Source organism: Dendroctonus ponderosae, unplaced genomic scaffold (genome assembly GCF_020466585.1).
Source record: "Dendroctonus ponderosae isolate FM_Combo_2020 unplaced genomic scaffold, Dpon_F_20191213v2 Dpon_F_20191213_6, whole genome shotgun sequence".
NCBI lineage: Eukaryota > Metazoa > Arthropoda > Insecta > Coleoptera > Curculionidae > Dendroctonus > Dendroctonus ponderosae.
In genome coordinates, this window is record NW_026018814.1 from 6123216 (window position 1) to 6147381 (window position 24166).

At 32.9% G+C, this 24166-nt stretch overlaps 1 protein-coding gene across 1 annotated transcript in view; it reads right to left on the minus strand.

Moving 5' to 3' along the window:
* Window positions 1-10222: 10222 nt before the first annotated feature.
* LOC109540567 (protein amalgam) overlaps window positions 10223-24166 on the minus strand; it is a 51610-nt gene continuing 37666 nt past the window's right edge. Inside the window, exons 5-7 of the mRNA XM_048667265.1 lie at window positions 13753-13864; window positions 10375-10550; window positions 10223-10314 (exon numbers count right to left, since the gene is read on the minus strand). Coding sequence (XP_048523222.1) covers window positions 10223-10314; window positions 10375-10550; window positions 13753-13864 — 380 coding nt within the window. The remainder of the gene's footprint in view (window positions 10315-10374; window positions 10551-13752; window positions 13865-24166) is intronic.

Consider the following 24166-nt stretch of genomic DNA (forward strand, 5'->3'; position numbering starts at 1 on the left):
GGTGATCCAAACTTGCCGCCCAAGGTCTAATATGGCAAAACGGTAACTGATTACTAAATTCCGAACCTTGGCTCTCAAATGTAATGCCCTTAGGTACACTTTCAACGAAAAGTGAAAAGATAGTTACAGCACTGAAAGGATTATTTACATCGTTCCATTTGTTCAAAACATCACTTGAACAAAAATTTAAGAGAACATCACCTGAGCTCTGAGAAGTTTGTCAAATTCTATCATTTTGGGGTCCAAATGGTTTATAAATAAAATCCAAAACTTGGCAAATTTTTAATCAGGCGCAGCCAACATCGTTTAAATAAGTAGGACTCAAACACACACGCAATTGCTTTACTTAAAAAATTGAAGCATTTGACTTAAAGCGTCAGCAGCAATTTGCTGCACAAAATATCCAAATTCTTTGCCCTCGTTCAAACATCAGTCAAACATGTAAGCGAATGATGCAAACATGTTCGTCATTTATATCTTTTGAAAAGAAAAACCTTTAGAAGGAATAGTATAAAGATTAAGGTCAGTGGTATTTTCTTCAACTTTCAAGCATACATAAAAAGCTTGTTAAAAGTTTCAACCTTCCCGTAGGGAAGGATGGCAAATCAGAGATAAAAAGTCCCGAATACGAGTAACTGCGTTAGTATTGACAAACTTTCCAACTCTCAGCAAAAGTTAATGTTACAAAATCGAGTAATGTAGAACCTGAATTATCTCCGTAGCTACGATAAATTGAATTGCTGCCGCAGTCGTCAGCATTCTAAGAGAATGTGGGTTTATACAAGAAAATTCCCTGACAAATTTAATTGATGGAATTTAAGATAGCAGAAACGATTAAAAGAACGTTGAATATTGAGCTGTGATTTATTTTTTAAGTTTCTGTCTTTAAAGCTCTGTTATAACAAGACACTCGGCCATTTTCATACGAAACTTTGACCAGACAGTGCAATCACTAATTTCGAGGACTATTCCTAGAATTTAGCTGCAAAAAGTTTTAATTTCTATGATAATCCAAAGTCAATTTCTCGAAATTTTGCAAAAGCATCGTTCGAAGTGCATCAGAAATGTGAAATCAATTTACATAACAAATTCGCAATATACATTTACAATGAAATGTGACATGAATTCTATGAAACGTATAAAGTACAACACAGGCATTTTCATAAGGGATGCAAAATTATGCTTAGAACAATCGTAGTTTTATATGTATCTTAATCTGGTAGCCAAAATTGTTGCCAGTATTTTGATTAAAAATGTTGTTATTCCAATTCGAATTGTAATTCAAGAGAAAATTTTTATATATTTGTTGAACGTGATAAATATCGAAACAGCAAAAAAGCAAAAAAAAAACATTTTAATTGCAACTCAATGTTAAAGTTTACAGGTCAAATGGTACTGAAATGTGAAAAGCTAATTGAAACCGTAAATACCACATCAATGACTACAATAATAGAAAGAATAGGATATCAAATACCTTCAAAAGAGTTCGATGTAACCGGACGTAAATCTTTCAAGCAAACTTCTAAGAGTTTCTAAAGATGAAACTATTATTTAAATAATTTAGGTATAGGACTTTTCAATTGAGAAAATGTGCCGAAAAGATAAATAACATTTGTACAAAAAATACATTTCTCCAAGAAGCTTTATAGTGGGCGGAATATTATGTTTATTGAAATGTAAAAGTAGATTTATTTTAATAAAAATATCTGAAATAAGAGGTCACGAGTGCTGTATAATTAGGAAGATTTAAATTGTAAGAAAATACTCTTGCTGCTGAATTAGACTCCTTTTCAAACGAAATTTTCAATGAAAACTAGGTATGCATCATTTTCCAAAGAAGTTTCTAACTTCCCTGTAATGCTTATCAAACTCTCAAGAAACTCTCTGCTTTATGAAGTATTCGTTACAGCACGCCACATTTGTGCCACGGATCCACCCGGATACGTTCACAAAGTTGCATAGAAAAGGATCTTTACTTTGACGATAGGGAATCTCGATATGACCAAATAAAAATGCGTCTAATATGGCTGCAGTATAATTACGAAGGCTTTGCGATTTGTCGCAACTAACAACTAAATTATGTATTTTTCAGAATGAAATTATTGATAATAATGCTGATTTAATCACTAATGTTTATACTCTTTTTGTAGCTTTAAAATAATTGCTTTATATGTTTATCGTACAAATTAAATTATACATTTTCACAGATAACAGAATAAAAAAAATAAACCATTACAGCAAATTACTGATATGAATAATATACGCTCGGAGTTACTAAATATTTGTAGCTATTAACTTTTGTAGTTTGTCCAGAACCCATAGGTCACTAAATCTTGGAAACATTGATATTAGAGAACATTGAGTTTTTTTAAATGTCCATTATCATAGTTTTATGAAAAGACGCTATATGATGGAAGAAAATATAATTAATTTAATGCTGGAAATTACTAATGTAAGATGATTGATGGTAAGGTATTAAGACTCTGTATGAAAGGAGTTCTTCACTTCACTCAAAGTTTCTGAGTTTCTCTCTATAACTGATAGCATCGAAATAAATTTATCTCGGTGGTGTCCATATAACCTAGATAGTGGTAAGAAAATAAACCTAAAATTAACAGGGTTAGTTTTATACTTGAATAATATCGGTTCCCAATTAATATCAGGAAAATACCTCTCGCTTGATGCGCACGTTGAAACCAAAATACAGTAGCAAAAAAGGTCCGGAAAAAAACAGTCCAACAAAATTTACTGAAGTTGGTGAAAATTGCTTGAAATAAGTTGACAAAGTTAATATTAAATAAACACTTGTGCTGACTTCAAATTATTAAATATTTTTATTCGAAAGAAGTGATTTTAACATAAAATCTTAGCACTGAAACCATTTATCAAACTGGAAATATTCTTCACACATAAACAAATAATTACTGATATGTATCCTCTAATAATGGAAACTTTTTTTGGGGTTCGACAATACCCATTTGTTATTGAAAATTAGTTTTACATCCTATTAGAAAGCCAGTTGCTAACTGGCTTGGATGCTTATCAAAATAATGCAAAACTTTTCGCATTTATACAATATACAGTTACCAGCATTTCTGAAAGGCATCCGTACCGGCAGCTTCTAAAAGTTACATACACGAGAAAGTTTACTGTACACAATGAAATTTGCTGCGAGCAAATAAAAACAAGAACAATTAGAAGCACGAAATGTAAAATATAGAGTTCCTCTTGACCAATCAGATATAACTCATATCCTGTATTATCCTGTATTCATCACAATGCTAGGAACATATTACAGTTCCTTATGAATGCAGACAGGCAAGCGAGTTATAGATAAGCAATGTAAATTGATTATTTCTTAATATAATAGTTATCTGAATGGATGCAAAAAGTTTCCGTGGCACTTCCATGGGTCTAAAATACCACGTAAAGTTTTAAGGAGTATTTTGCTTTAAATTATGCCCAAGCTGGAGTGTTGGAGACATTAAAATAATTAACGCTTACTTTCAGAATTATTAAGAAAACATAATAGAGCTCGGGTCAAATATACATTTGCCTAATAACCTCTATCTTAATCAGCAAATCCCGTTGCTTAAGGGCCATCATAGAAAACCCCATTCAACTTCGTTCCCAGTTTAGAAAGTAATGAAAAGCAATGGCCAAAACCATTTAACGAAAATACATTAAAGTGAATGCATTTTCAACGCTTTTCTATTGAAAGCAATTTGCGAATGTTTATGACCTTGTTTGCTTCATTGGTTTCCTGTTCGATCTATACGAATTCGTTAAGCAACTCTAAAATTATGCTTAATCCAATGGCTTGTAAACCTCAACGTAAATGACTATATTATCTTCATGGAGAATAAAGCAAGCAAAAAAATGGTTGCTACAAATTCGCTTAGCACAGCGACAAAAGTTTTATGTAATTCAACGACACGCTAATTTCATATCTGGCACTTAAATATTTATTATAAGCTTCAAAGAATAACCAGACTTTGACGAATAAAAGTAATTTCATGAAATTTATTTTGACGAGTTGCCATATAGAGATCTGCTTTTAATCCGGTACCGGAGTCTTTCAGTAAGTACTTGAATTGATCATGAATTTCAATACGTGCGAGTTTTATGCACTTTCTCTTGACAAAATATGTGGCCAAATTAGCCATTATTAAGAACTCGGTCAGTGATAATATTAAACTGGTCATTCATACATCAGTGAGAGCTAATTTAGCTTTTTAACTTATGTAAACAATAAATTATGGGCACAATCATAAAAGATAAACCAACCTGTTTATCAGTGCAGTTTGGTCCAGCCACACCAGGAAAGTCTCTAAAATGAAAATTTGGTCATCTTTGCCCGATGCCTTTACTTTAATTTGAGTTAAACAGTAATATTGAAACGAAGATTATTAAGTTTGCAACCTTCTCAGTGAGACTCTGTAATACATTTTTGAATTAATGTAACATGCGATGTGTATTCGAATTGAAATAGAGATATGGATATCACTGTTTTGGCTCTTTGAACGCTCTAACTTGAATAGCAAAATTTTAAAATTACTGTTTTTTCACAGTTTATTAGAATGACAATAAAACAAAAACAATTCAAAAAAATAACAATTCCATCATAAAGCGTACCTAATTAAAGTTAAGAGAAAAAGACTATGTTGAACACGGCAACTAGACGAAGTCTAAAATAATAAAACCAGCATGGCGTATTGCTGCAGGTTTCTAAAAGTTTTAGTGGCATGCGGGTTGAAGCAGAATGGAAATGTCTCCAAATTATTGCTTTCAAGGTGGCCAACAAAAAGTATCATTCATTTTCATTTTAATAAACAAGCACAGTCAAAGTCGTCCTGCGATCATACCAAGAAAATATGACGGTTTTTTAGAAATTTTAGCGCACTTATGTTCGTATGCTTTGGAACTTTCTTCGCATAAAACAGCTAACTTTTTAAAGTGCTTCTATCCACTAATAACGGCGTTTTCTTATTGACCTAGCGAAATAAAATGTTCTGCATGATTCCGAGACAGCAATGGAAAAATAAATGCAAGAAATACTGTTAAATACGGATTTTCACTTTAATTCTAACCGATTGCTATCAACAGTAATTGAATTTGAATATAACCACCATTAATTTTCTTCCAAAAATTAAAAAAGTATAGTAGTTATTAAATATACTCTATTAGAATTAGTTCGCAAAATTTACTACATAAGGCAAATAAATATTTTTAAGCAGCTTCAAAACCGTACACACCTACAAGAAATTGAATCGTTGCTATCACACAATCTTGTCAGTGGATCGATCTGATTCAACTAGGTCAGGTTATACATATAAGCATACATCCAATATTATGCAAGCTTAGTATATTATGTTTCTATGTTATGTTTAATCTATGTTATTGAAAATATGTCACTGATATTAGTAACAACAGCTTTACAATATATTAACATAATGGATAATTTTCATACATCTAAATGTATTTAAGTCCAGTTCCAGGTCGGCGCATTTACAACAGTATAACACAGTATAACTGTATAGACACAGATTATCTTCTAAATCCCATGAAAAAAGTATTTGGAGCAATTTGTGTTCAATAGTTGCAATAGAGCACTCGGCCAACTAATTAAAGTTCAGAAAAAACTGTGTTTCTTACAGAGTTCAAGTTTAATATAGTTTTTCACTAAATATAATTTCTAAATACATATTACTTTTTCTGGTTCGGATAGATTGAAATACCAAGAGCCTTAGAAGTTTTCAATACGGTTGCTCCAATTTTATAAAAGTTTTTTTTTGCGGGTGTTGTACTACAACATTATATTTTCAAATATGACGAACACCAAAACTTAAAAAAAAGAAAAAAAATTGCGATCAGGTCGGAGAGACAACAAATCAAATAAAGCGGCTAACAAATGTGTAACTGTTATCCTAAATTATACCAATATTAAGAACAATAAAGTGTGAGCTCCAAATTTATGTGAACTAGAAAATCGATCAGCGTTATCTTAATATGTTGTTTAAATTGATCAAAGCAGCAAATATCGGAAAATATTTAATGGCATTTTGGTTAGAAGTGTTAAGCCAAAACGGAAGAAGAGTTTAGGTGTGTTACCGACAAGTATCTATAGCCTCGGATTCAAGCCTATTAGCTCTCGTTACCTCGCTGCATCGTGCAAATGACACTACAAAATCCTTATATTTTGAATGAGTTTGGCTCAAATTATCCAACGAGGGACAATCTGTTATCCTTGTGAATGTGTCTTATTCTGATCGAAATATACGTGAGAAAACCAGAGCCCGTTTTTTCGTCGATGTTTTCAAAAACATAATGCAATTATTTCTACTCTCATTAACTTCAAAAAGCAGTTGTAATGGTTCATGACTTATAATTAGATTGATAAAATGTTAAACTGTTTTAATCCGAGTAAAGGTGATGCAAGTATTTCCCCGGTTACTTCGCTAAAGACGCTATTGATACGGTTAGCATATTATACATATAGATGCTTAAAGTTGATCTCCACTTATAAATCGGAAGGAAACAAATGATTATTTATCAATATAGACGCAACTGTACGCTTGATATAAAAAGCACATTTTACATTACTATAAATTTCGATTTTTAGTCGTAACGCCCAGCACATTTTGTCCATATTTCTCCTATACCTTATTCCATTCTTTTCGTACCATTCAACACAAAAGTCGTTTTGTGTTCCAGTTTAAATTCAAATTCAGTTAGTTTATATTCAAATCAATTACAATATACATTGTAAACCGAGTCAATACAAATACGCCAGCGAGTCCTAAAAAAGATCAATAAAATGCTACGTTTACAAAAAAAAAACTGAAAATATTTGATAATTAATCAAGTGAATTGCAGGATTGCAGGTTTTCGAAACTGCTCAGTTTTCAACAGTTGGCAATTAAACTGATATATTTGACTCGACGGTAATGAAATTGTTGAAATATCAATCATTTCTTTACCGATAAATTATAAACGTGCAAAAGTTTACTTTTAGAAATTGTGTTTAATCACAGTTGTTTCTAAACAATACAACTGGCATACAAACGAAAACTGTTCTGAACGACTCGTTTAAATTGTCAATTAAACTGTTACTAAAATTTCGATACTGTAGTAGTTGTTTTTGAATCATTAGTAAATATGGTAAATATTTTTTCCCGACAATTCAACAAAATAATGTATTTCATTTTTTAAATAGATATGCTAATACGAAATCCATATTTTCTGTGCTGTCGATCAATGAATAATATATTAAATTCTGATAAGGCATGAAAGTGCCGTTCAATGCATTCGCTGCTATAAATATGTATGCCGACTGTTGTGCATATCATGATGAAAATACGAGGGTTATATCCCACTTTAAGACGTGAACTCACCCTTTTCCCGATAGATATGAATGCGGAAACAAGCAGGTTTTGAACACGAATCGCCAAAAAATCAAATCAATAGATTTGAGAGGAATTTCTTATCATGCAAAATTTTTTTAACGCTTTTGAAATCAATGCTGTCTGACTATAAAAAGTAATAAAACTAAAACGCTAGCAATAGCAAGTAGAAGGAAAGAACCAAATGCATTTTAGGTTCTTTTTTCGGACAGAAGCTGAGTGTATTTGTTAAGCAGTTCAACCTTTCGACTATAAAATATACGATTGCGCTAGAAATTGGTAAAAGAGACAAAGCAGTCAAGAATTGCTCACTTTACTTTAACAAAAACGGCATGAATACCGCCACTTCTTAAATTTGCATTTTGAGTTTAGCTGAGCATGTCGAAAGCTTAAAAGTTTTATTTATGTCTTGGTTGGATTTCAACTTTTAACTTTAATTATGATTATACAGTTTTCGAACAAGACAGAAATGCAGAACGTTTGCAGAAAATAGAGCAAAAGTTCATCGGCAAAAAATGGTTGATTAAAAAAACTACTTCTACCTAATTAGTGTACTCTCAAACAGAATAAATTATCAATCCTTATCAAAGAAGTATAATTTTTCCATAGGTTCCTTGTATTATAATTTAAATGTATAATGAACTACCGACTAATAAAAGTTATCTTCGTTGTTAGTGCCAAATGTGAAGTGTCCAAATCTGTTATATAAATATTTAAGTGTTTGTCTGAAAGGGAGCTTTACATTTAAAAAGTTGCCGGCAAAATTTGCATCAAAAATAAAATTGTTAGGCTCACTGTAACGAAGTAGTAAATAACTACAATGGCAGGATGGATAAAGGGATATTGTGGAATAGGAATATTCATTCCCCCGGTTTTTCCGATCGGGTATAGAAAACCAGCCAACTACAAAATTAGTAAGAGTTGAAAATGGAATTTGATTTTACTCAAATTTAATATATGCATGAAGAGGAATTACCAAAATAGTGTTCGGAAAGTTGATATATTACTAAATTGGTCCTACTAAGTCCTTTTAATTTTCGAAACATGGCGTTCAACACTTAACCATTCCTGGGTCTTTTCCTGGTAGACACCTTTCAGACAATTTCAACCCTCTCGCATTAGTGGAATATTCTACGGCACTATTTCTTCTGGGGATCAAATGGAGTTTGCTCGTCATATAAATTTACCATTTTTAGTAACTTTCGGTAAAAGCTGAAGTATCTCTTGTGCTTCTTGCCTTCTTGAATCTAACATCAGCACAACTAGAGCAAACTCGAACTTTTCTTTAAATAATGCAGCTACCTTTCTCAACAATACTCTTTTATAAGTCGACGTATGATATTAGTGAATTTTTGAATTTTAGCTTCAGTGCATTCAGTTTTTAATAATTATAATATCGTTTGCAGTACAATGTTATAGATATATCTAAAAATTCATGATAAAAAGTCCTTTTTTCAAATAAAGAATTGCTTATTTTGCGTTGAACGTAAATGCTAATTATAAAGGAATGAAATGAAAATTGATGTTTCAAACGACTTGTAAGTAGAGAAACTATCGGAGCGTGTTAGGGGTTTAATCCTAACATCTAGTTTAATTACCGTTCCCGGTTCCAGATAATAAGTTTGTGATATCCAGAAATTAGGAACAGTTAATTGAAGAACTTTTCATTAACACACATTTAAGATCTAAATGTTAAAGACTTTGCCTGCTCTTATAGTAGATACCATACTGTATCTGTGAATGCTAAGTCTAAGAACATTACCTATTAAACTAATTACTTTCAGAGGAGTTTTGCCTGTGCAAAGACTTTTATGGTCTGTTGTCAGTTGTTACAACTGTAACTTGTTAGTACAGTGGATGCAGATCGTGACCAACATTTAGAAGAATTGTTGAAAATGTTTGTCCAGGTTTCGTTATTAATTGGTCGATAGATAGCAGCAGAAAAAACACTTTTTTCTTGAACCAACGTTTCTGCTATATTTAAGCTTTGATGGATAAGGTTACAACCATAGATCAAGACAAGTAATGTTGTTATAACAGTTTAGATTATTTGCGGCTAATTAAGCCACAAAAAACATTAGCTTAAAAACTCTTTTATTTATCGTGCTCTTCTCGCTCGTAGTTTGGCCGAAATTGTTCCCGAACCTGCAAATCAGTATTCTTGCACGGTCTTAAGAAGCTTTTGCGTTAATGCACCCTCATGTGTATCACCGAAACCATGCAGTTATGCATTATAATCTACTAGTCGACAATATATAATATAATGAACTTTGAATAGTAATTTGGCATAAAGAAGGCAGGTATGACGCATCATATGAGGTTTGACGGTGGTTTTCGATATTCCTTACACTAATGTTAGAGCCAGGAAGTTCATTTTAACCAACACGTTTTAAAAAACTGTTTGTGCCATTTGTTTGCCAGACACATAAGAATTCATTAGGATGTGTTATACGAATTTGACCTAATTTCATGCATCTGTTTGCAAGAATCGGCGGACTTTGGTGAAAGACACAGAGCATCTACGATACAAAATTATTTTCTTTTGGTTCAGTCTCTACACAGTCCGAGCTGATTTGAGCACATATCACGTAAGAAATTCCTACTGCCATTAGGTATATACCTACTCTACAAAGAAATTTTTTTTATCAAGGTGATATACGAGGGATAATAATTGAAATATCTTAAGACTTTGCAAATGTTCGAAAATACTTCTCTTACATCTGTAGTTAAATGGTTTCTATTCTAATACTGAAAACGTGGCTTTGCAAATGTCTAAACAATACACTACTAAAAATATCTGCTAATATTTGATTTAGCCGTTACCAAAATTGACTATATCCAGGAAATAAATTATTCCAGAATCCCTTATTTCCAGGTTTCAGTACTCGAATAGTTTCATGATGATCTTGATCTGATTGATAAATTCGCATAAAAAACATCAGAAGCTAATTAATTTGACCCCATCACTTACCATCGGTAGCATTCAGAACATGCACGTTTACATAAGATGGAATGGCATTTGCTGGATAGCAAGTGTAATTTCCACTAAAACTTGGATCAACGTCTTCTATTCGTAGGATGCTTGTTGATCTATCGATAGTAACTCGTACTCCTGGATCGTGATTAATCATCCGATGATCATGATACCTGAAAAAACAAACGCATTTTAGAACCAGTTCACTCAGGTTCAAGGCGTTTTCCAAAGTACTTATCAAAACAACCGGGTTCCTAAAATAGTTCCAGCATGCCAATCCAGGCCATTTACACTGACCCTGTAGTAAAATATTCAAATGCAATTACTTGGAAACAATTCGTGTAAAATATGCACGTCGAATTTGCAGTCTAACAAACGGTTCCATTAGCAACTGCTTTAAACTGTAAATTATAGTTAAATTACTAGTTCAAGGTTTTTTAAAGTATTCCTGAAACGCACAAATTTTCCTTAATTGCATAGAAATTTATCGGAACGCTAAGTTTATGAGCATGGTCTGAAGAAATATTTCTATGTTAATTGAGTATCAAAAATAAACCAAAGTCCAAATCTGGCAAATAATTTAAAAATGTCAATTTATACTATCCGCAAAATTCTGCTTCACGGCACGAAGTTTATAAAAATTTTAGGTATTTCCAATTTATTAGAACGTTATATTAACTTTAAGCAAAATACTACAGTGTGTTTGCACCATATGAAAACGTTTCTTATTATTTTTTATTTTACGAAAAAAATGCTCTTTATAAAAACTCCTTGGTACAAAATCTAAAATACACCCATGAGATACTATTTTTTTCCGACGTATACGAGGTATATCAAATAACATCAATTTTTCTTGTGAGTGAACTACCTTTATTTCTGACAATATTGACAATTATTATTCAGAAAAATTGATCAGAGTTGAAAAGTTCGTTTCAAATGGAAGACCTTTTTTTATTACAAATTTTAGGAATGGGTGCAGTTAGACAGCTGAACGTACTTTCAAGGGTTCACGGAAAAAACGAAATCTCAAATAGAACAAAACATTGAATTTTTAAAAAGCGTTAATTGTTTTATTGTTAAAATATGTTTAATTTTAAAGTAAAATATAATTTCATATTAACTCCACGTTTCAAGCAAATAATGCAGGTTAGTTTCATCAACATAGCATCATAAATGTTTGCAAGGCTTTGAAAATGTAAGTATTTATCATGCCTTCTTCTTTATTGGTCTACAGCAATCGCAAACAAAACCCACAAGTTTCGGGGATATTCAACAAAATTCAAAATTAGCATCGACCAGCACGGTATTTAATTAGCTAGGGTCACAAAGGGAAGTGGATACACACATGACTGTTAAAAGCCCTTTTGCAATAAATCGAACATACATTATTCAAATTTAATGAAAATCAGCCTAAACAAACCGCTATGCGGGCTTTTGGATAATGGAAGGCCGCAAGAACTGCAAGCGTGCTAGCAATAACGCCCATTTTGTATTAGGTGTAGTTAGCGGAAGTGGCCAGTCGACAATTATATTAATATTTACCGTTCTATTTAAAACATTCATAGAAAGCTGTTATTGTTGTTGGCCTTTGAATTTATGTCGTTGTGTAACGTCCCCTTAACAGACCAATTTTTTAACTCATTTTACGTTAATGCTTATCAGCTCTAAAGATGATCGATCACTCCGACTTCCCCTCGAGAGCAACCCCAATAATGAGAGTGGAGCGAAAATTACAGATTGCTTTCTACAAAAAGGAGGTAGAATGTGCGTATTTCGTTTCTTGTTATATAAAAGTCACTTGCTGATTTAATCATTTTTACTTTCCTCAAGTTATTAAATGTGTGCTCCTTGTCAATAAAGTTCCAGAAGTTTGGATTAGTTTAGCTTAGAACAAGTTACATCGCAAATAATCCTGAAGTCGCAAAGGACTTTTCAATGCTTCGAATTGTTAATACAATTAATTTAATGTATATTCAGATCCCAAAAGTAAGGTCTAAATTTATTTAAAACAAAGAGAACGGTTTTTTGGAAAAACCTCGGACCAGTCAATTTTTATTTGTAAATGCGAGTGATGCAAAAATAAGTTTACGATAACCAAGTTTTTTTTTTCAAATGAAAGCACCTGCTTTTTAGTTGAAGTTTTAATTATCGATTGTTTCCGTTAAATGTCTGAAACATTCGCCCACGATACTTTCATAAAATTTTCAAAATTATCAAAATCCCTATGAATTTTGAAACGTTCATATAGAAATTCAACGATTATAGCGTTATATCCGAGAAATTACAGCTGCTCCAAACGCGATGCACAAATATTTGGTATGCTGTTAGCACAACTTACCGAAAAATCATAGCATAGTGGTAAAGCGCCAAATGTGCTGGCCGGCCAATTTATAAAGTTATAAAACCCATTGGCAGAACGTGTTTTGAAAATATCGCAACCAATCTACAACATTCAATTTGGCTTACGATGTAGGTCAAATACTAAATAATAAAATACTAAAAACAAAAGCTTGATATGCTCTGAAGTATTTGCTAATGCACTTTTGTGTCAGACTATTAACTCAATAGGTTTTTATCGCTTTGTCAATTATCATTTTAGCACCTAAATAGGACAATAAATGTTCCCACAACTTTGCCTTCCATAAGCGATTTACGTTTGTTAGCTGAAAAGGCACGCGTCCAGTACTTAAATGAAAACTGATCAAACTCTTTAAATAGGCTTGGACATGTCGAAATGGTCCTAAAATAAGGTTGTTAGTGGTTGAAACTTTTTTGCGAAAATGTTTTGTTTTTCGGTCGTAAGTAATTCGTAAAGCCACTCAAAAAAATCGGTTGTAGTATAGGAAATTTAAACTACTCGAAAATTACCGAGCTCCTTTGCAGCGCTTCCTTAGAGTCCTTCCTTACTAAAAATTCGGCCGTCAATTTTTTTCCGTCCCCGGTATCACTTCCAACAAAATATTCTAAATGGGTTATGAATGGGTTGTTGCTGGGAAGCTTAAAGAATCGTGTGATTTAATATGTATAAAATTTGTATTCTTTTACATTGTCACTAAGACAATAATAAATATTTGGTCAGGCAGCTCACTTTTAAGAGCTTTAAGAACTTTTTGGGTCAGAGTGAATATAAAGTTTCTTTATTTTTTTGGGTGTAGCATATTCTTGAACTCTCGCAGATTAAAATTTGACCACCTTGTATGTATACGTACATAAATAGATAGACAAAACCTATATATGGTTGAGGTATAAACGCTTGACTAACAATCGCAAACATTAGTATAAAATTACGAGACTTGAGCAAGCTATAAACCACGATAAAGTTTTATCAGAGCTGCAGTTTGCACAGCATGGTGTGTAATATTGAAATTATCTTACCAAAAGACGTATGCAGGCGGTTCTGTGCTGTGACGCAGCCTGCACACTATGCGAAGCCGGGATCCAGCTCGGATGTGGAGGTCGGGAGCTCCAGAGATTTCCGCTATGGCTTCTGTAACAATAGAAGTTGACGTCAAATGCGCTCAGTTTTCCGGGTATTCAAGTCACATTACGGCAAGAAAATGAGGAATTAAATATTCTTTGGTGTGCTTCACTAGAAGTCAAAAAAATTCCCTGATAATTAACATATATACGTTTCCGTAAATACAGCAGAATATCATTAAATTAAATACCCACTTGAAAAAAAGATTGTAATATGAAGGACCGATAAGTACAATTTAGTGCTATTAACATTAAATATTTTGTAATTGATGGGATTACAAAATTGAAGATAAAAAATTTTTGATAAAATAAACAACCGTTTAGTACCGTGCAGACATTTCTGGTGATATATCTGAGTGAATTTCCGTAAGAGCAGCTCCCAAAAAATGATGAAGAAGAGAAGAAAAAGGCTAACCCTATAGGAATAATATTAATTTTCTTCCTTTCTTGAACTAATTTATAAGACGGTCTCAAAATATGTATACAAAATTTCTCTATGGGGTTTATTTTGTCTTGTTCATTTAGAAAATAATACTATATTAATATGAATCTCTGGATATCTCAAAATGCTTTTTATTCATTATCCAGTTAATATTTAAAATTTAGAACGACGAGTTAAAAGTGGTATCATGAATTCTTAATGCATCCACTTAATGGTTCAAAGCATTCCTTGTCAGGCAGCAGTCACTTACTACATTGAATGCTGGAATTGTTCGGATAAAGTCCCAACGGATAATTTCACCACAAAACGTTATATATAAGTTTTTAAAACCTGTCTTCTAGTCAGTACCAATAGAGAATATAAATATAATTTTCTAGTATTTTCGACATGATTTGCATTTAATTTTAAAACAAACATTTATATAAAATAACGTCGTCCAACTTCTTTCGCCATAGTTGAGAATACTTCTTTTGAAATATAACCATAGAGATTCACCAAAATACAAGAAATTATGGCATTTTCATTTACACTTATCCACTAAAGTGCCTAATTATTTCGAATTTATTGCTATCCATAGAAAGAAAGTTTTAATGTCCGTCATAAAATATAACAATTCAGTAAACATTATGTTGCAATAAAACGGAAGAATAAAAGGGCAAAACGTATTATAGGTAGGAACTTCCACAGAGCCGAAAATCCATAAATATTTCACGCACCCTCTGGAAAATATATTTATTGGTTGGAAGGTCGCAGGTGGGTACACGAAAAGGGGAAAAACCTATATATTTATTAGTAGCTGATTGTTTAGCCCAATTTCGATGCAATCTAAATGTTGCTTTAAGGCTCAATAATTTCCGTTCTGATTATACGCTATAATAATTTAATTAAACTCAACCGCTAATTTGGTAAAAGCGATACTTTTAACTTTACGCGTTTTACTCAAAAGAGGCAACATCAGCTTACTGACGACTGATTTAGTTTATTTTATTTCTTTCAGTATTATTTTCTCTTTCTAGGAATTGTACGAGCATCAACTTATTCATTTATTGCATATGTGATAATTTTTAATAAAAGTTCACTTGATCAAGTATTATTAGATAAGTTATCTGTTGATGCCATGAACTTTAATCTCCGCTCCTCAATTAATGTCTGCGCCTCGTCCTGCAGGAACACTTCCTGAGTAACTGAAACACTGTTGAACTGGAAAAAGCCAAATTCTGCTTTTACGATTTAACAGTGATTTATTACAGTGGAACAAATCCATATTTAAGAACTCTTAGTTGCCATTAGAGAAATATAGAAAAATAGAAATAAATGGAAACAAGGTCTACGTCCAAAAATGGAATACATAAAGCTCAGAAAAAAAACTTATAACTATTAAAAAAACTACTTGCTAATGAAACATGAATAATTTTAGATAGAGTTGATTTCATCTATTTCTCACAAAAGCGGCCGTTTAACTAATTTAACTAAAACATTAATTTAAAAAAGTACCCAAAACCGAAAAGATCTAATAAAAGCGAGTAATTTCACTTTGGCTTCCTAACGTGTAACTAACGATAATTAAACATATTGCCAGGTAGAAAATTAGCTTTGCGCAAATTCTATGGTCGTAAAGTAAACAGCATCCGCATAATAAATGAAACACAAATTATATTAACCTCTAAAAGCTAATGAATTTATTACAAAAGAAATTAGCGCAAAAAGTTTTAACGTCCCATGTAATAATAGAGTGCACAGGGTTAAGCTGGCGGCTTTAATAGCAAAGGAGGGTGGCAACAATGCCGGTCTGAGCTTTGTCTTGTTGAAAAGAAAGTCGGAAGTGGAAAAATCGCAAGCAGCTTGCGCCATATATCAAGTGAGGAAAGGATATTGCGGTTGAGTTGAAAAAATTAGCAGCTTTATTATCACAGTCACCTTTGAACAGATTTATTACAGAGAGGAAGTAAATCCTGTTTCGTAATATTTTCTGTTGCATTTGAAGGGCAATATACAAGCTATTTTTATGATTAGCAACTAAAAATAGCATATTTATACTAAGCCGGACAAGCTAAAGTGCAATCGCATTTTGACACAAAAAATGTTGCTGGGTAAGAAAAATGTTCTACAAACTCTTTGCGGTAGATTGCAATGAAACTGGATATTAATTTACTTAATAAAAGTGAACTTCTTCACTTTCTTTACCAAGACGGAGCGACAACTGCGAGCCCAATCCATTAGCAAGTTGGCTCAATGAAATTAAAACCAGTTTACGCACTTTAAACGTTGACGGAAAATTGAAACTGATGAAACTTCAGTTGAAGAATTGGTATATGGGTTCAGAAAAAATGTTCAATTGTTTCAAAAGGTCTTTTACAACTGAACTGCAAACAAAAATTTAGGAAACCAATTTATTGAGCAGCTGGTAAGCATTGTTCGTTCGAGATGTATAAATATTTCACTGACAATATTCCGAATCAAACAGATTTGAAATCCCCAGAACGGTTGTTAGATCTTGCATGATCATCTCAGTCTCAGCCAGTAAATTCATCAAGAAGACGGTCTAAGATATACCGGAAGCCAATAGATATAACGAACAGCCTGAAAATTGAGGTTAATTTGAACTTTATAGAGTATTATAACTTTTAATAGGTTCCCTCGCAAATAGTTTAATTCAAAGACTTCAAACGCCAAAATAAATTAAACCAGTTGACCGATGTTATAAGGCGCAGTATTTTTGACGTACATATTTACTAAAGTAATTCTGAGCAATTACAAGTTTGAACATTTTAAATTAACATTTTTAAATATATCTAGGCAAAGTTTGTAAAATGTACATTAAAGTTTTTACAACGCAGGTAATTCATAATTCGATGCATATAAAAGAAAACCCATTTGCAGTATAGTTGAAATTAAGCTGCAGCTGTTCATGTAATAGCAATTTAGAAGGAAATAATTGAAAAGGCGCTCTTCAAAACGTTTGATTCTTGTTGATAATTCGAGCAGCGCTTAAACTCGATTTAGTAGTCACTAGCGAGATTTAATGCTATGATCCGTTCCCAAAAAATTTTGCAATATTTTTTCATTTAGAATGTTAAATTAAATCATGGAAATTTCTACTATCGGAATTGGAAGTGTATACGTATCCACCATGCTGCCTAAGAAAACCGAACATAATTATTGTTCAACGACGACACTTTACGTGGTTCGGTTACAGGTCTGGAGGCGGCTTACCAGGATGGCGCAAATGTATCCACATTACTGAGTGCGAAAATATACTTTCCTCTGAAAAAAACATGTTCAAGGATCATCTATCAATAAATACCAATACATGATATCAAACTGCAACCTATAAAGTTTTACTTGCTCGTGGTGTTTGTTTTCCAAGCAAACCCACCTACGCTTAACATTATATTTCCATTATATTTTTTCACGAAACCCACATATTTTTCGCTGCCATTCCCTAGAGAATAAAATTAATTCTATTAGTTTGTGGTCTGTTGTTGCTTGCGTAACACTGCTGAAGGCGGTTCACCGACATATTAAAGAATAATGGATATTCCTGGGTGTCGAACTGATTTTTAATATGCGGGAGTGAACGCTTCATCAGAAATTTTAGTGTCTGGTATAAACAGTGTTAATTGCATCAGGAAAACAATAGAAAAATGTGAATGCAACTTTTAGTCTTTATTACAAATTTGATTCTGATTATTCGACCGTCTTCTAAATTATAAGACTGTTTACATTGTTTACTCAACGATCGTTTCCTCATTTCAGTTTCAACAGAACAGCTATAAAAATGTTCATTAAGTACCACTTAGTTACTCCGACTTGGCTAACCGATAACTCTACACAGACATTTTGAAACAGCAATATATAATAAATGTTATAAGTGCGAATTCCAACCGTTGAAAATGGTAATCATCAATTCATAAGTTCTGCATCAAAAAGATATTTCTTCTGTTTTCAACTTCTTCAAGTTGTAGTGTGAAAGCGGTTAACCAAATGTGAGCTTTTGCGGAGTGTATCAGATGACTGTCCATATTGATCTATTTAGAGTCTGACAAAAGATTTGTCATAACTTATACAAATAATTATTATATAACACCAACTACTTAGAGGATAATGCGTAAAATAAAAAAGAAAATATGATAAATTCTTTAATAATTAGGATCTCATTTATTAAAAGCTTCGGCATCCTGTTGTTTGGAGAATAAGTACGTAAGCTAGAAAGTATATTGGAGAAACTTTACACTTTTCGCACCGGCTAAAACAAACAAAAACCCATTTTAACTGACTCTTTACACATCCAAGATTCAAAGGGTACGGACCCTCTGAATCTTGCATAATGAAGTTCCCGTAAGAAAATGAAAATCCCCCTTTAAGTCAGGTTAGTGTGAACCGTCGGTAAACAGTCCCTACATTCTTTATCAACCTTCTCGACCCTTTGGGAAACAGGTAAATATTATGTAAGGATAAAGCGCAAAAAATACTGAAGAGTGACAAAGAAGTGTGCGGAAGGAAAACTTATTTTTTATTTTCGATGTTATACTGTTTTTTCGTATGCATACATCGTGTGCGCGTATATTTTTCTTGATCTGGCACCTTTCTAAGGCATCAGGCATCAAGTAAGAGCTTAAGCGGAAGCTACATTTCGACCGTTCAAACAACTTTATATATCAAAAAAATGTTTATTAACTTCAATATGTGTTATGAGGATCAAATATTTTTGTAGCAAACAAAACTTGTTTTGCGAGCTGAATTCGAGCAGGTTTGTGATAAAATTAAGTGATGGGATCACATATTTAGATGCAAATTATTAGCTTAGCACTCACCTATAACTTTCAGGTCAATAAATATACTGGTTGTGGGATGCAAGGACACTTGACACTCGTAAGTTCCAGCATCAGATATTTGGACATGTTTAATAACCAGGCCCCAGTTCTGCAAGTGGCGCACGTGTTCCACCAAAAAGCGATCGTCGGCAATGTAAGTGCCAAGCCCCACTGTCAGAATCGTGGGGGGCAAATCGTTTTTCCGGATCCAAGAGACCTGAAACAATGTTGGAGAGAGTGTTAACGACAATCAGTGACTAATGGCATGCGGATTCCACTAATCTATTATAGACCAACTGGTGATTTCCTATTCCTTTTGAGCCAAACCGAAGCGTTATTTTAACCAGTTTTGGGATTTTGATAATTTACATACTAGAAATTGTTACAAATCGATATGAAAATGACACTTTGATTCAACATTTAATAAAGGCTTGACTAATGTAATAGTTGGCATTGTTGGTAAAACAATTTGGTGCAGTTTTGCGTCTCAATGCTAAAATAAAACTCAAAATAGAGCAGATGCAGAACAATAATGACAACGTGACTTTTTTATTGTCAGCCGACGTTTCAACCCTTATTGAGATCTTCTTGAGGGCTAAAAGAGTACGCCCGAGAAAATTAAGCAATTTAAAGTTGTCCTTCACTATGTCCTACAATATTTCAAGTCTTCTGCAAGACCGTGAGCTCAATATTTTTTAGATTAAAATATCCTGCTCCGACAATCCTCTGCTCAGAGTTAGTTAGTAGATCAAATAATAATTGTTATTACTTTTGAATCGCACGTATATTCAACACAAATGGAAAACAACGATCGACCGTGCGTATTTTGGTGTAAACTGCGGAAAGGCAAAATGAAAAAATAAAGAATGAAAACTGTCAACCTTGTTTCCTCCTTAAATTGTGAAACTATTCTTTTTGCTCTTTTAGGCATGAAGAAGACCTGAATTAGGGCCAAAACGTCGGAAAATAATTAAAAAGTGACGTTGTCATTATTGTCCCACACTTGGATTATAAATTAATGTTCTCTATTGTTAGTAGTAAGTCTAATATTTCTCGACATTTCTGTCCATCTTCCAGAACTTTAAAATGCCATCGATGGAACTAATTTTGTTTCACTTTCTCCTTATTTTACTTTGTTGTATTGCTCGAATTCTTGCAGACAGAAAATTTCCATATGAAACCTTCAAAATAAATAAATGAAGTTTGGCTGTTAGCTAGAATTGAAACAACAAGCTGAGAGTGTAACTAGTCTCTTTACAAATGAAATATCTTGAATGTTCTGAAATATTTGAAACTCAAGACTATTTTACCAAAGATTGCTTTGAGTTGATTTTGACGGAAGCTGTAGCTTCTATACAACAGCGGATCCAAAAACCTAATTGATAAGACCAGACAATTATGCAGCTACATCGAATTGACAAGAAAAATGAACCTCAGCTGAGTGCTATAATAATGGTTATACCAATTAGTTGAACCAACGTGTATGATTGCCACCGATTCCTAAAAAATTGATATTGTCGACGCTTTGGAATTATTTATAAATTTAAGATTCGATTTTTGGAAGAAGTCGCGAATTCTACTAATAGTCGCTAATTTTGCTGATGACAATAGACCTGTTAATAAGTCGCATGAATTTTTGCTCGAAAGATGCTATTCTCAATAAGTGTTATAGAGTTGGACTCGATATTAAGCATACAAAGGTATTCGAAATGATTTTTAGCTATTGAATGGATCATTATGTTGTTCAACGCTCTAAACATGTTGCTAAAATTGTTAGATTAAGTTAATAGCAGAACCGGAGAGCAAAACTGAACTGAAAGTAATTGATTATTTAACCAGACTGATACTTCGACACCCAAAAAAGATTAACCGGGATTTGAAAGTACCCTCAATTAATAATAGTTTTCAGAGCAAAACATAGCGTTGTTGCAAAACAAAGTTGTGACAAAACGAAGGAATTGACCAAATCGTGGGGACACTTTAGGTGTTAACCTAAGTCCTGACTGAAAATGTGATGGAAAAAACTCTTTCTCATTTTTGATGAAGCATCTGTTCTGAGAAGATGATTTCCATTCTTTTAGTGTAAAAAGTATATTACTTTTCTCAATTGGTGGACGATAAACCAAGGTTTAGGTGCTTTTGCAAGCTTCACCTTGATCAGCTCTTAAACTGTAGGTCTACGATCAAATCTTAAGCTTGCACTTAATAGTCTGCAGTTTCTATTCTATCTAATCTATTCGTTCTCGGTGCAATACGCACAAAATTTTTACGTTTTCTTGAATTTTAGACCACAGAACTATTACTCAAACAAGGCTTGAAATATCAAATCTATACTAAAGTCTGGAAATTCATTCGTTTCACATGAGATATTCGATTCGTCAATTTTAACCTGTTGAAAATGCCTTCAAAATGATCCTGCAGTAGAATTGATTCTTGTTTCATTTCTACAAAATCACTTATAGTTTATAAAGCGGGTTTATCATTGAAAGGGGACGTTAAAGTTAGCTGATTAATGTTATAGCCGGGAAATAATTAATTAATTGAAAAGCAAAGACTGGCAAAACCAGTAAGTCGCATAGACGGTTGAACAGACGAATTAGAATAGTTTAGTGCCGTCTTCCTATAAAATGCTTTTCCATCATTTCATTAAATTCTCTGGTGTGATAATTGGAAATTGGAATTAAAGATGAGTGCTTCAATTATTTGACCGTCTAGATGCATATGTGTAGTTCCGCAAGAGATTACAACCTATTAAATATAAGGTTAGATCAAATTAACCATAGCTAAGGGTATGCAACTCTCTAATTTGGCGGTTTTTAATTTACACTCATGTAAAGGATTATATGAGCAGATACATGAACACATAAAATAAATAAAGGCAAGTCAGTCAGAAAACCGATGTTTACAACGTTTTCATTGTTCAAACTATTATTAATCTTAATATCTTATACTTGAAGTGGGAGTTTTCTTTACTTTGAAATTGCCTGTTTCAACCTAAATAACATTTAATTCTAGCTGTAAAGCACGTAACTTTTCTTATAAAATATTCTAAATTCTAGCAGCATGTAATGTAGGAATGGAGCAATTTGTTGCCAAATGTGCATTGTTTGTCTATGGTAATAGAGTGTAATAGAGTACAAGACTAATACAGTTTATTGGTTCAAATATCCCAAAAACTAAAAAAAATATTTTTTCAAGGTTTATATCTAAAACGGGGTTGTTTTATTTGAGTTTACTATTACCGTTTAAAATACGAAATATCACAATTCTGCCAGTTTTGTAACTATTTGTCCCTATGTTTTACAATTTATATGGTTCAGAGATTATAGTCCATAATATTGAAGGAGCAATCAGTTCCTTATCTGGAAAAGTGAAACAGAAACCAAAAGCTCTGTTTCTGACAGACTATTTATATGATAATATTGTGATTAAAGAGAAATCGATAGATAACATCTTTATTTGTATTTTCTTTCCCCACTTGCCGTCGGCAGTGGTTCAGGGAAAAAGCTTTGTGAGGAGAATTTGGGTTAAGATCGCATTTAGAAAAGCCCGGGATATAGGTGGAAGAATAATAAAAGTTTTATTTCATTCTTGTTAATTTAATTTGCGCGGAACTAAGGGCTTGGAAGTTATTTTAATATTACCTTCGTTTGCATTCAGCAATCTCATTATGAGGCAAAAACGTAGTTTGAACCTTTCGTTTTCAAGCTTTTAATTGAAAAAACTGTATCTTGCAAGAAGTTAAACCACGGAACGAATTCGTGTAAACGGGATTACATGATAACTTTTTCAAGCTGAGTCCTATTCATATAAAAATAACTGCCTGACCCTAACATGAAACAAACCTATTTTATAATAATCGGCATCTGCAAAACACTAACCCAACATGTTACTGGCTGCGGTTTGGAAAATACAGTTTCTTCCTTGGCCGCAAACTGGTGTTGCCAAGATGTAGATCGCAACATCAGTGTTGTAAACTAATAGAGGGTAGATTCAGTGCATATTGGGGATTAGCATTAGGGTATTGAGGCATATTTTATTCATTCTGAATTTTGACAAATTTTCCTATTATTTTTAACATTTGTTAACTTCTTTTTAACAAACTGTGTTTGTTTCACGGTCACAGCTCTTTGGTGTGTTCCATTCGGGTATTTTTTTTTAAGTGGGATCAAATCTGCTTCTGATTATGTATAAAAATGTATCGACACATTTACAATATCTGAAATTCTTCAGCTTGAAAAAATGTCTTTGCAAACACTTTGGACCTTTGCACTTGTAATCATCATCTACTTTAAAGGGTTTTCAATCCCGACATCGTCATGGCATAGGATTCACTATTTGTCTAATTGTGTTCGAACGTATTTAAAGTGCTAGTTAACATTAGACTTAACTAAGCACCTTCAATAATCTGTGGGAAAAAACTCATAACTTAAATATTAAATTTTCACATTTTATGCTTCTTACCGAGAACTTTAGAATTACCAGCAACAACATTGTTTTCAAATATCATTGGCCACAATATTAGTCAATAATGGTGCCAGTTTAATAATCCTGTGGATGGGGATCGCTGATGGATGGATATACCTATTTGCACATAGAGTTTGTAGTAGTACAGAGAATAACATTGGACTATGTAAGCAACTTAATCAGAGATAAGCGTATTTTTGCAAAAATCAACTTAACATTATTGGCTGATATTCCAACCAATATAAAAAACCATTTCATATTCGCGCAGGAAGCCAATCTTTTTGAAACCCAGTGTCTCTCTTTGCCAACTGCCTGCAATATTTTTTGAAGGTTTCTACGTAACAAATTGTGACATCAATTTTTCACTCAATCATCATCACACGTTGAGAAGATTTCCTTCTTTCATTTCAGAACATTTCGGCAACAAGATTGAGAAATGCGGTAACATGCCATTGGCAGTCGATTTCTATGCTAATTTAGAATTCGCAATAGAAGCTTGTTCTTGGTGACAATGTCCAAATTTATTTTTAGATGTCTCGGAAATTTATTCATTCGAGAGAATATCGCAAAACCGAGAGCTCATATACCC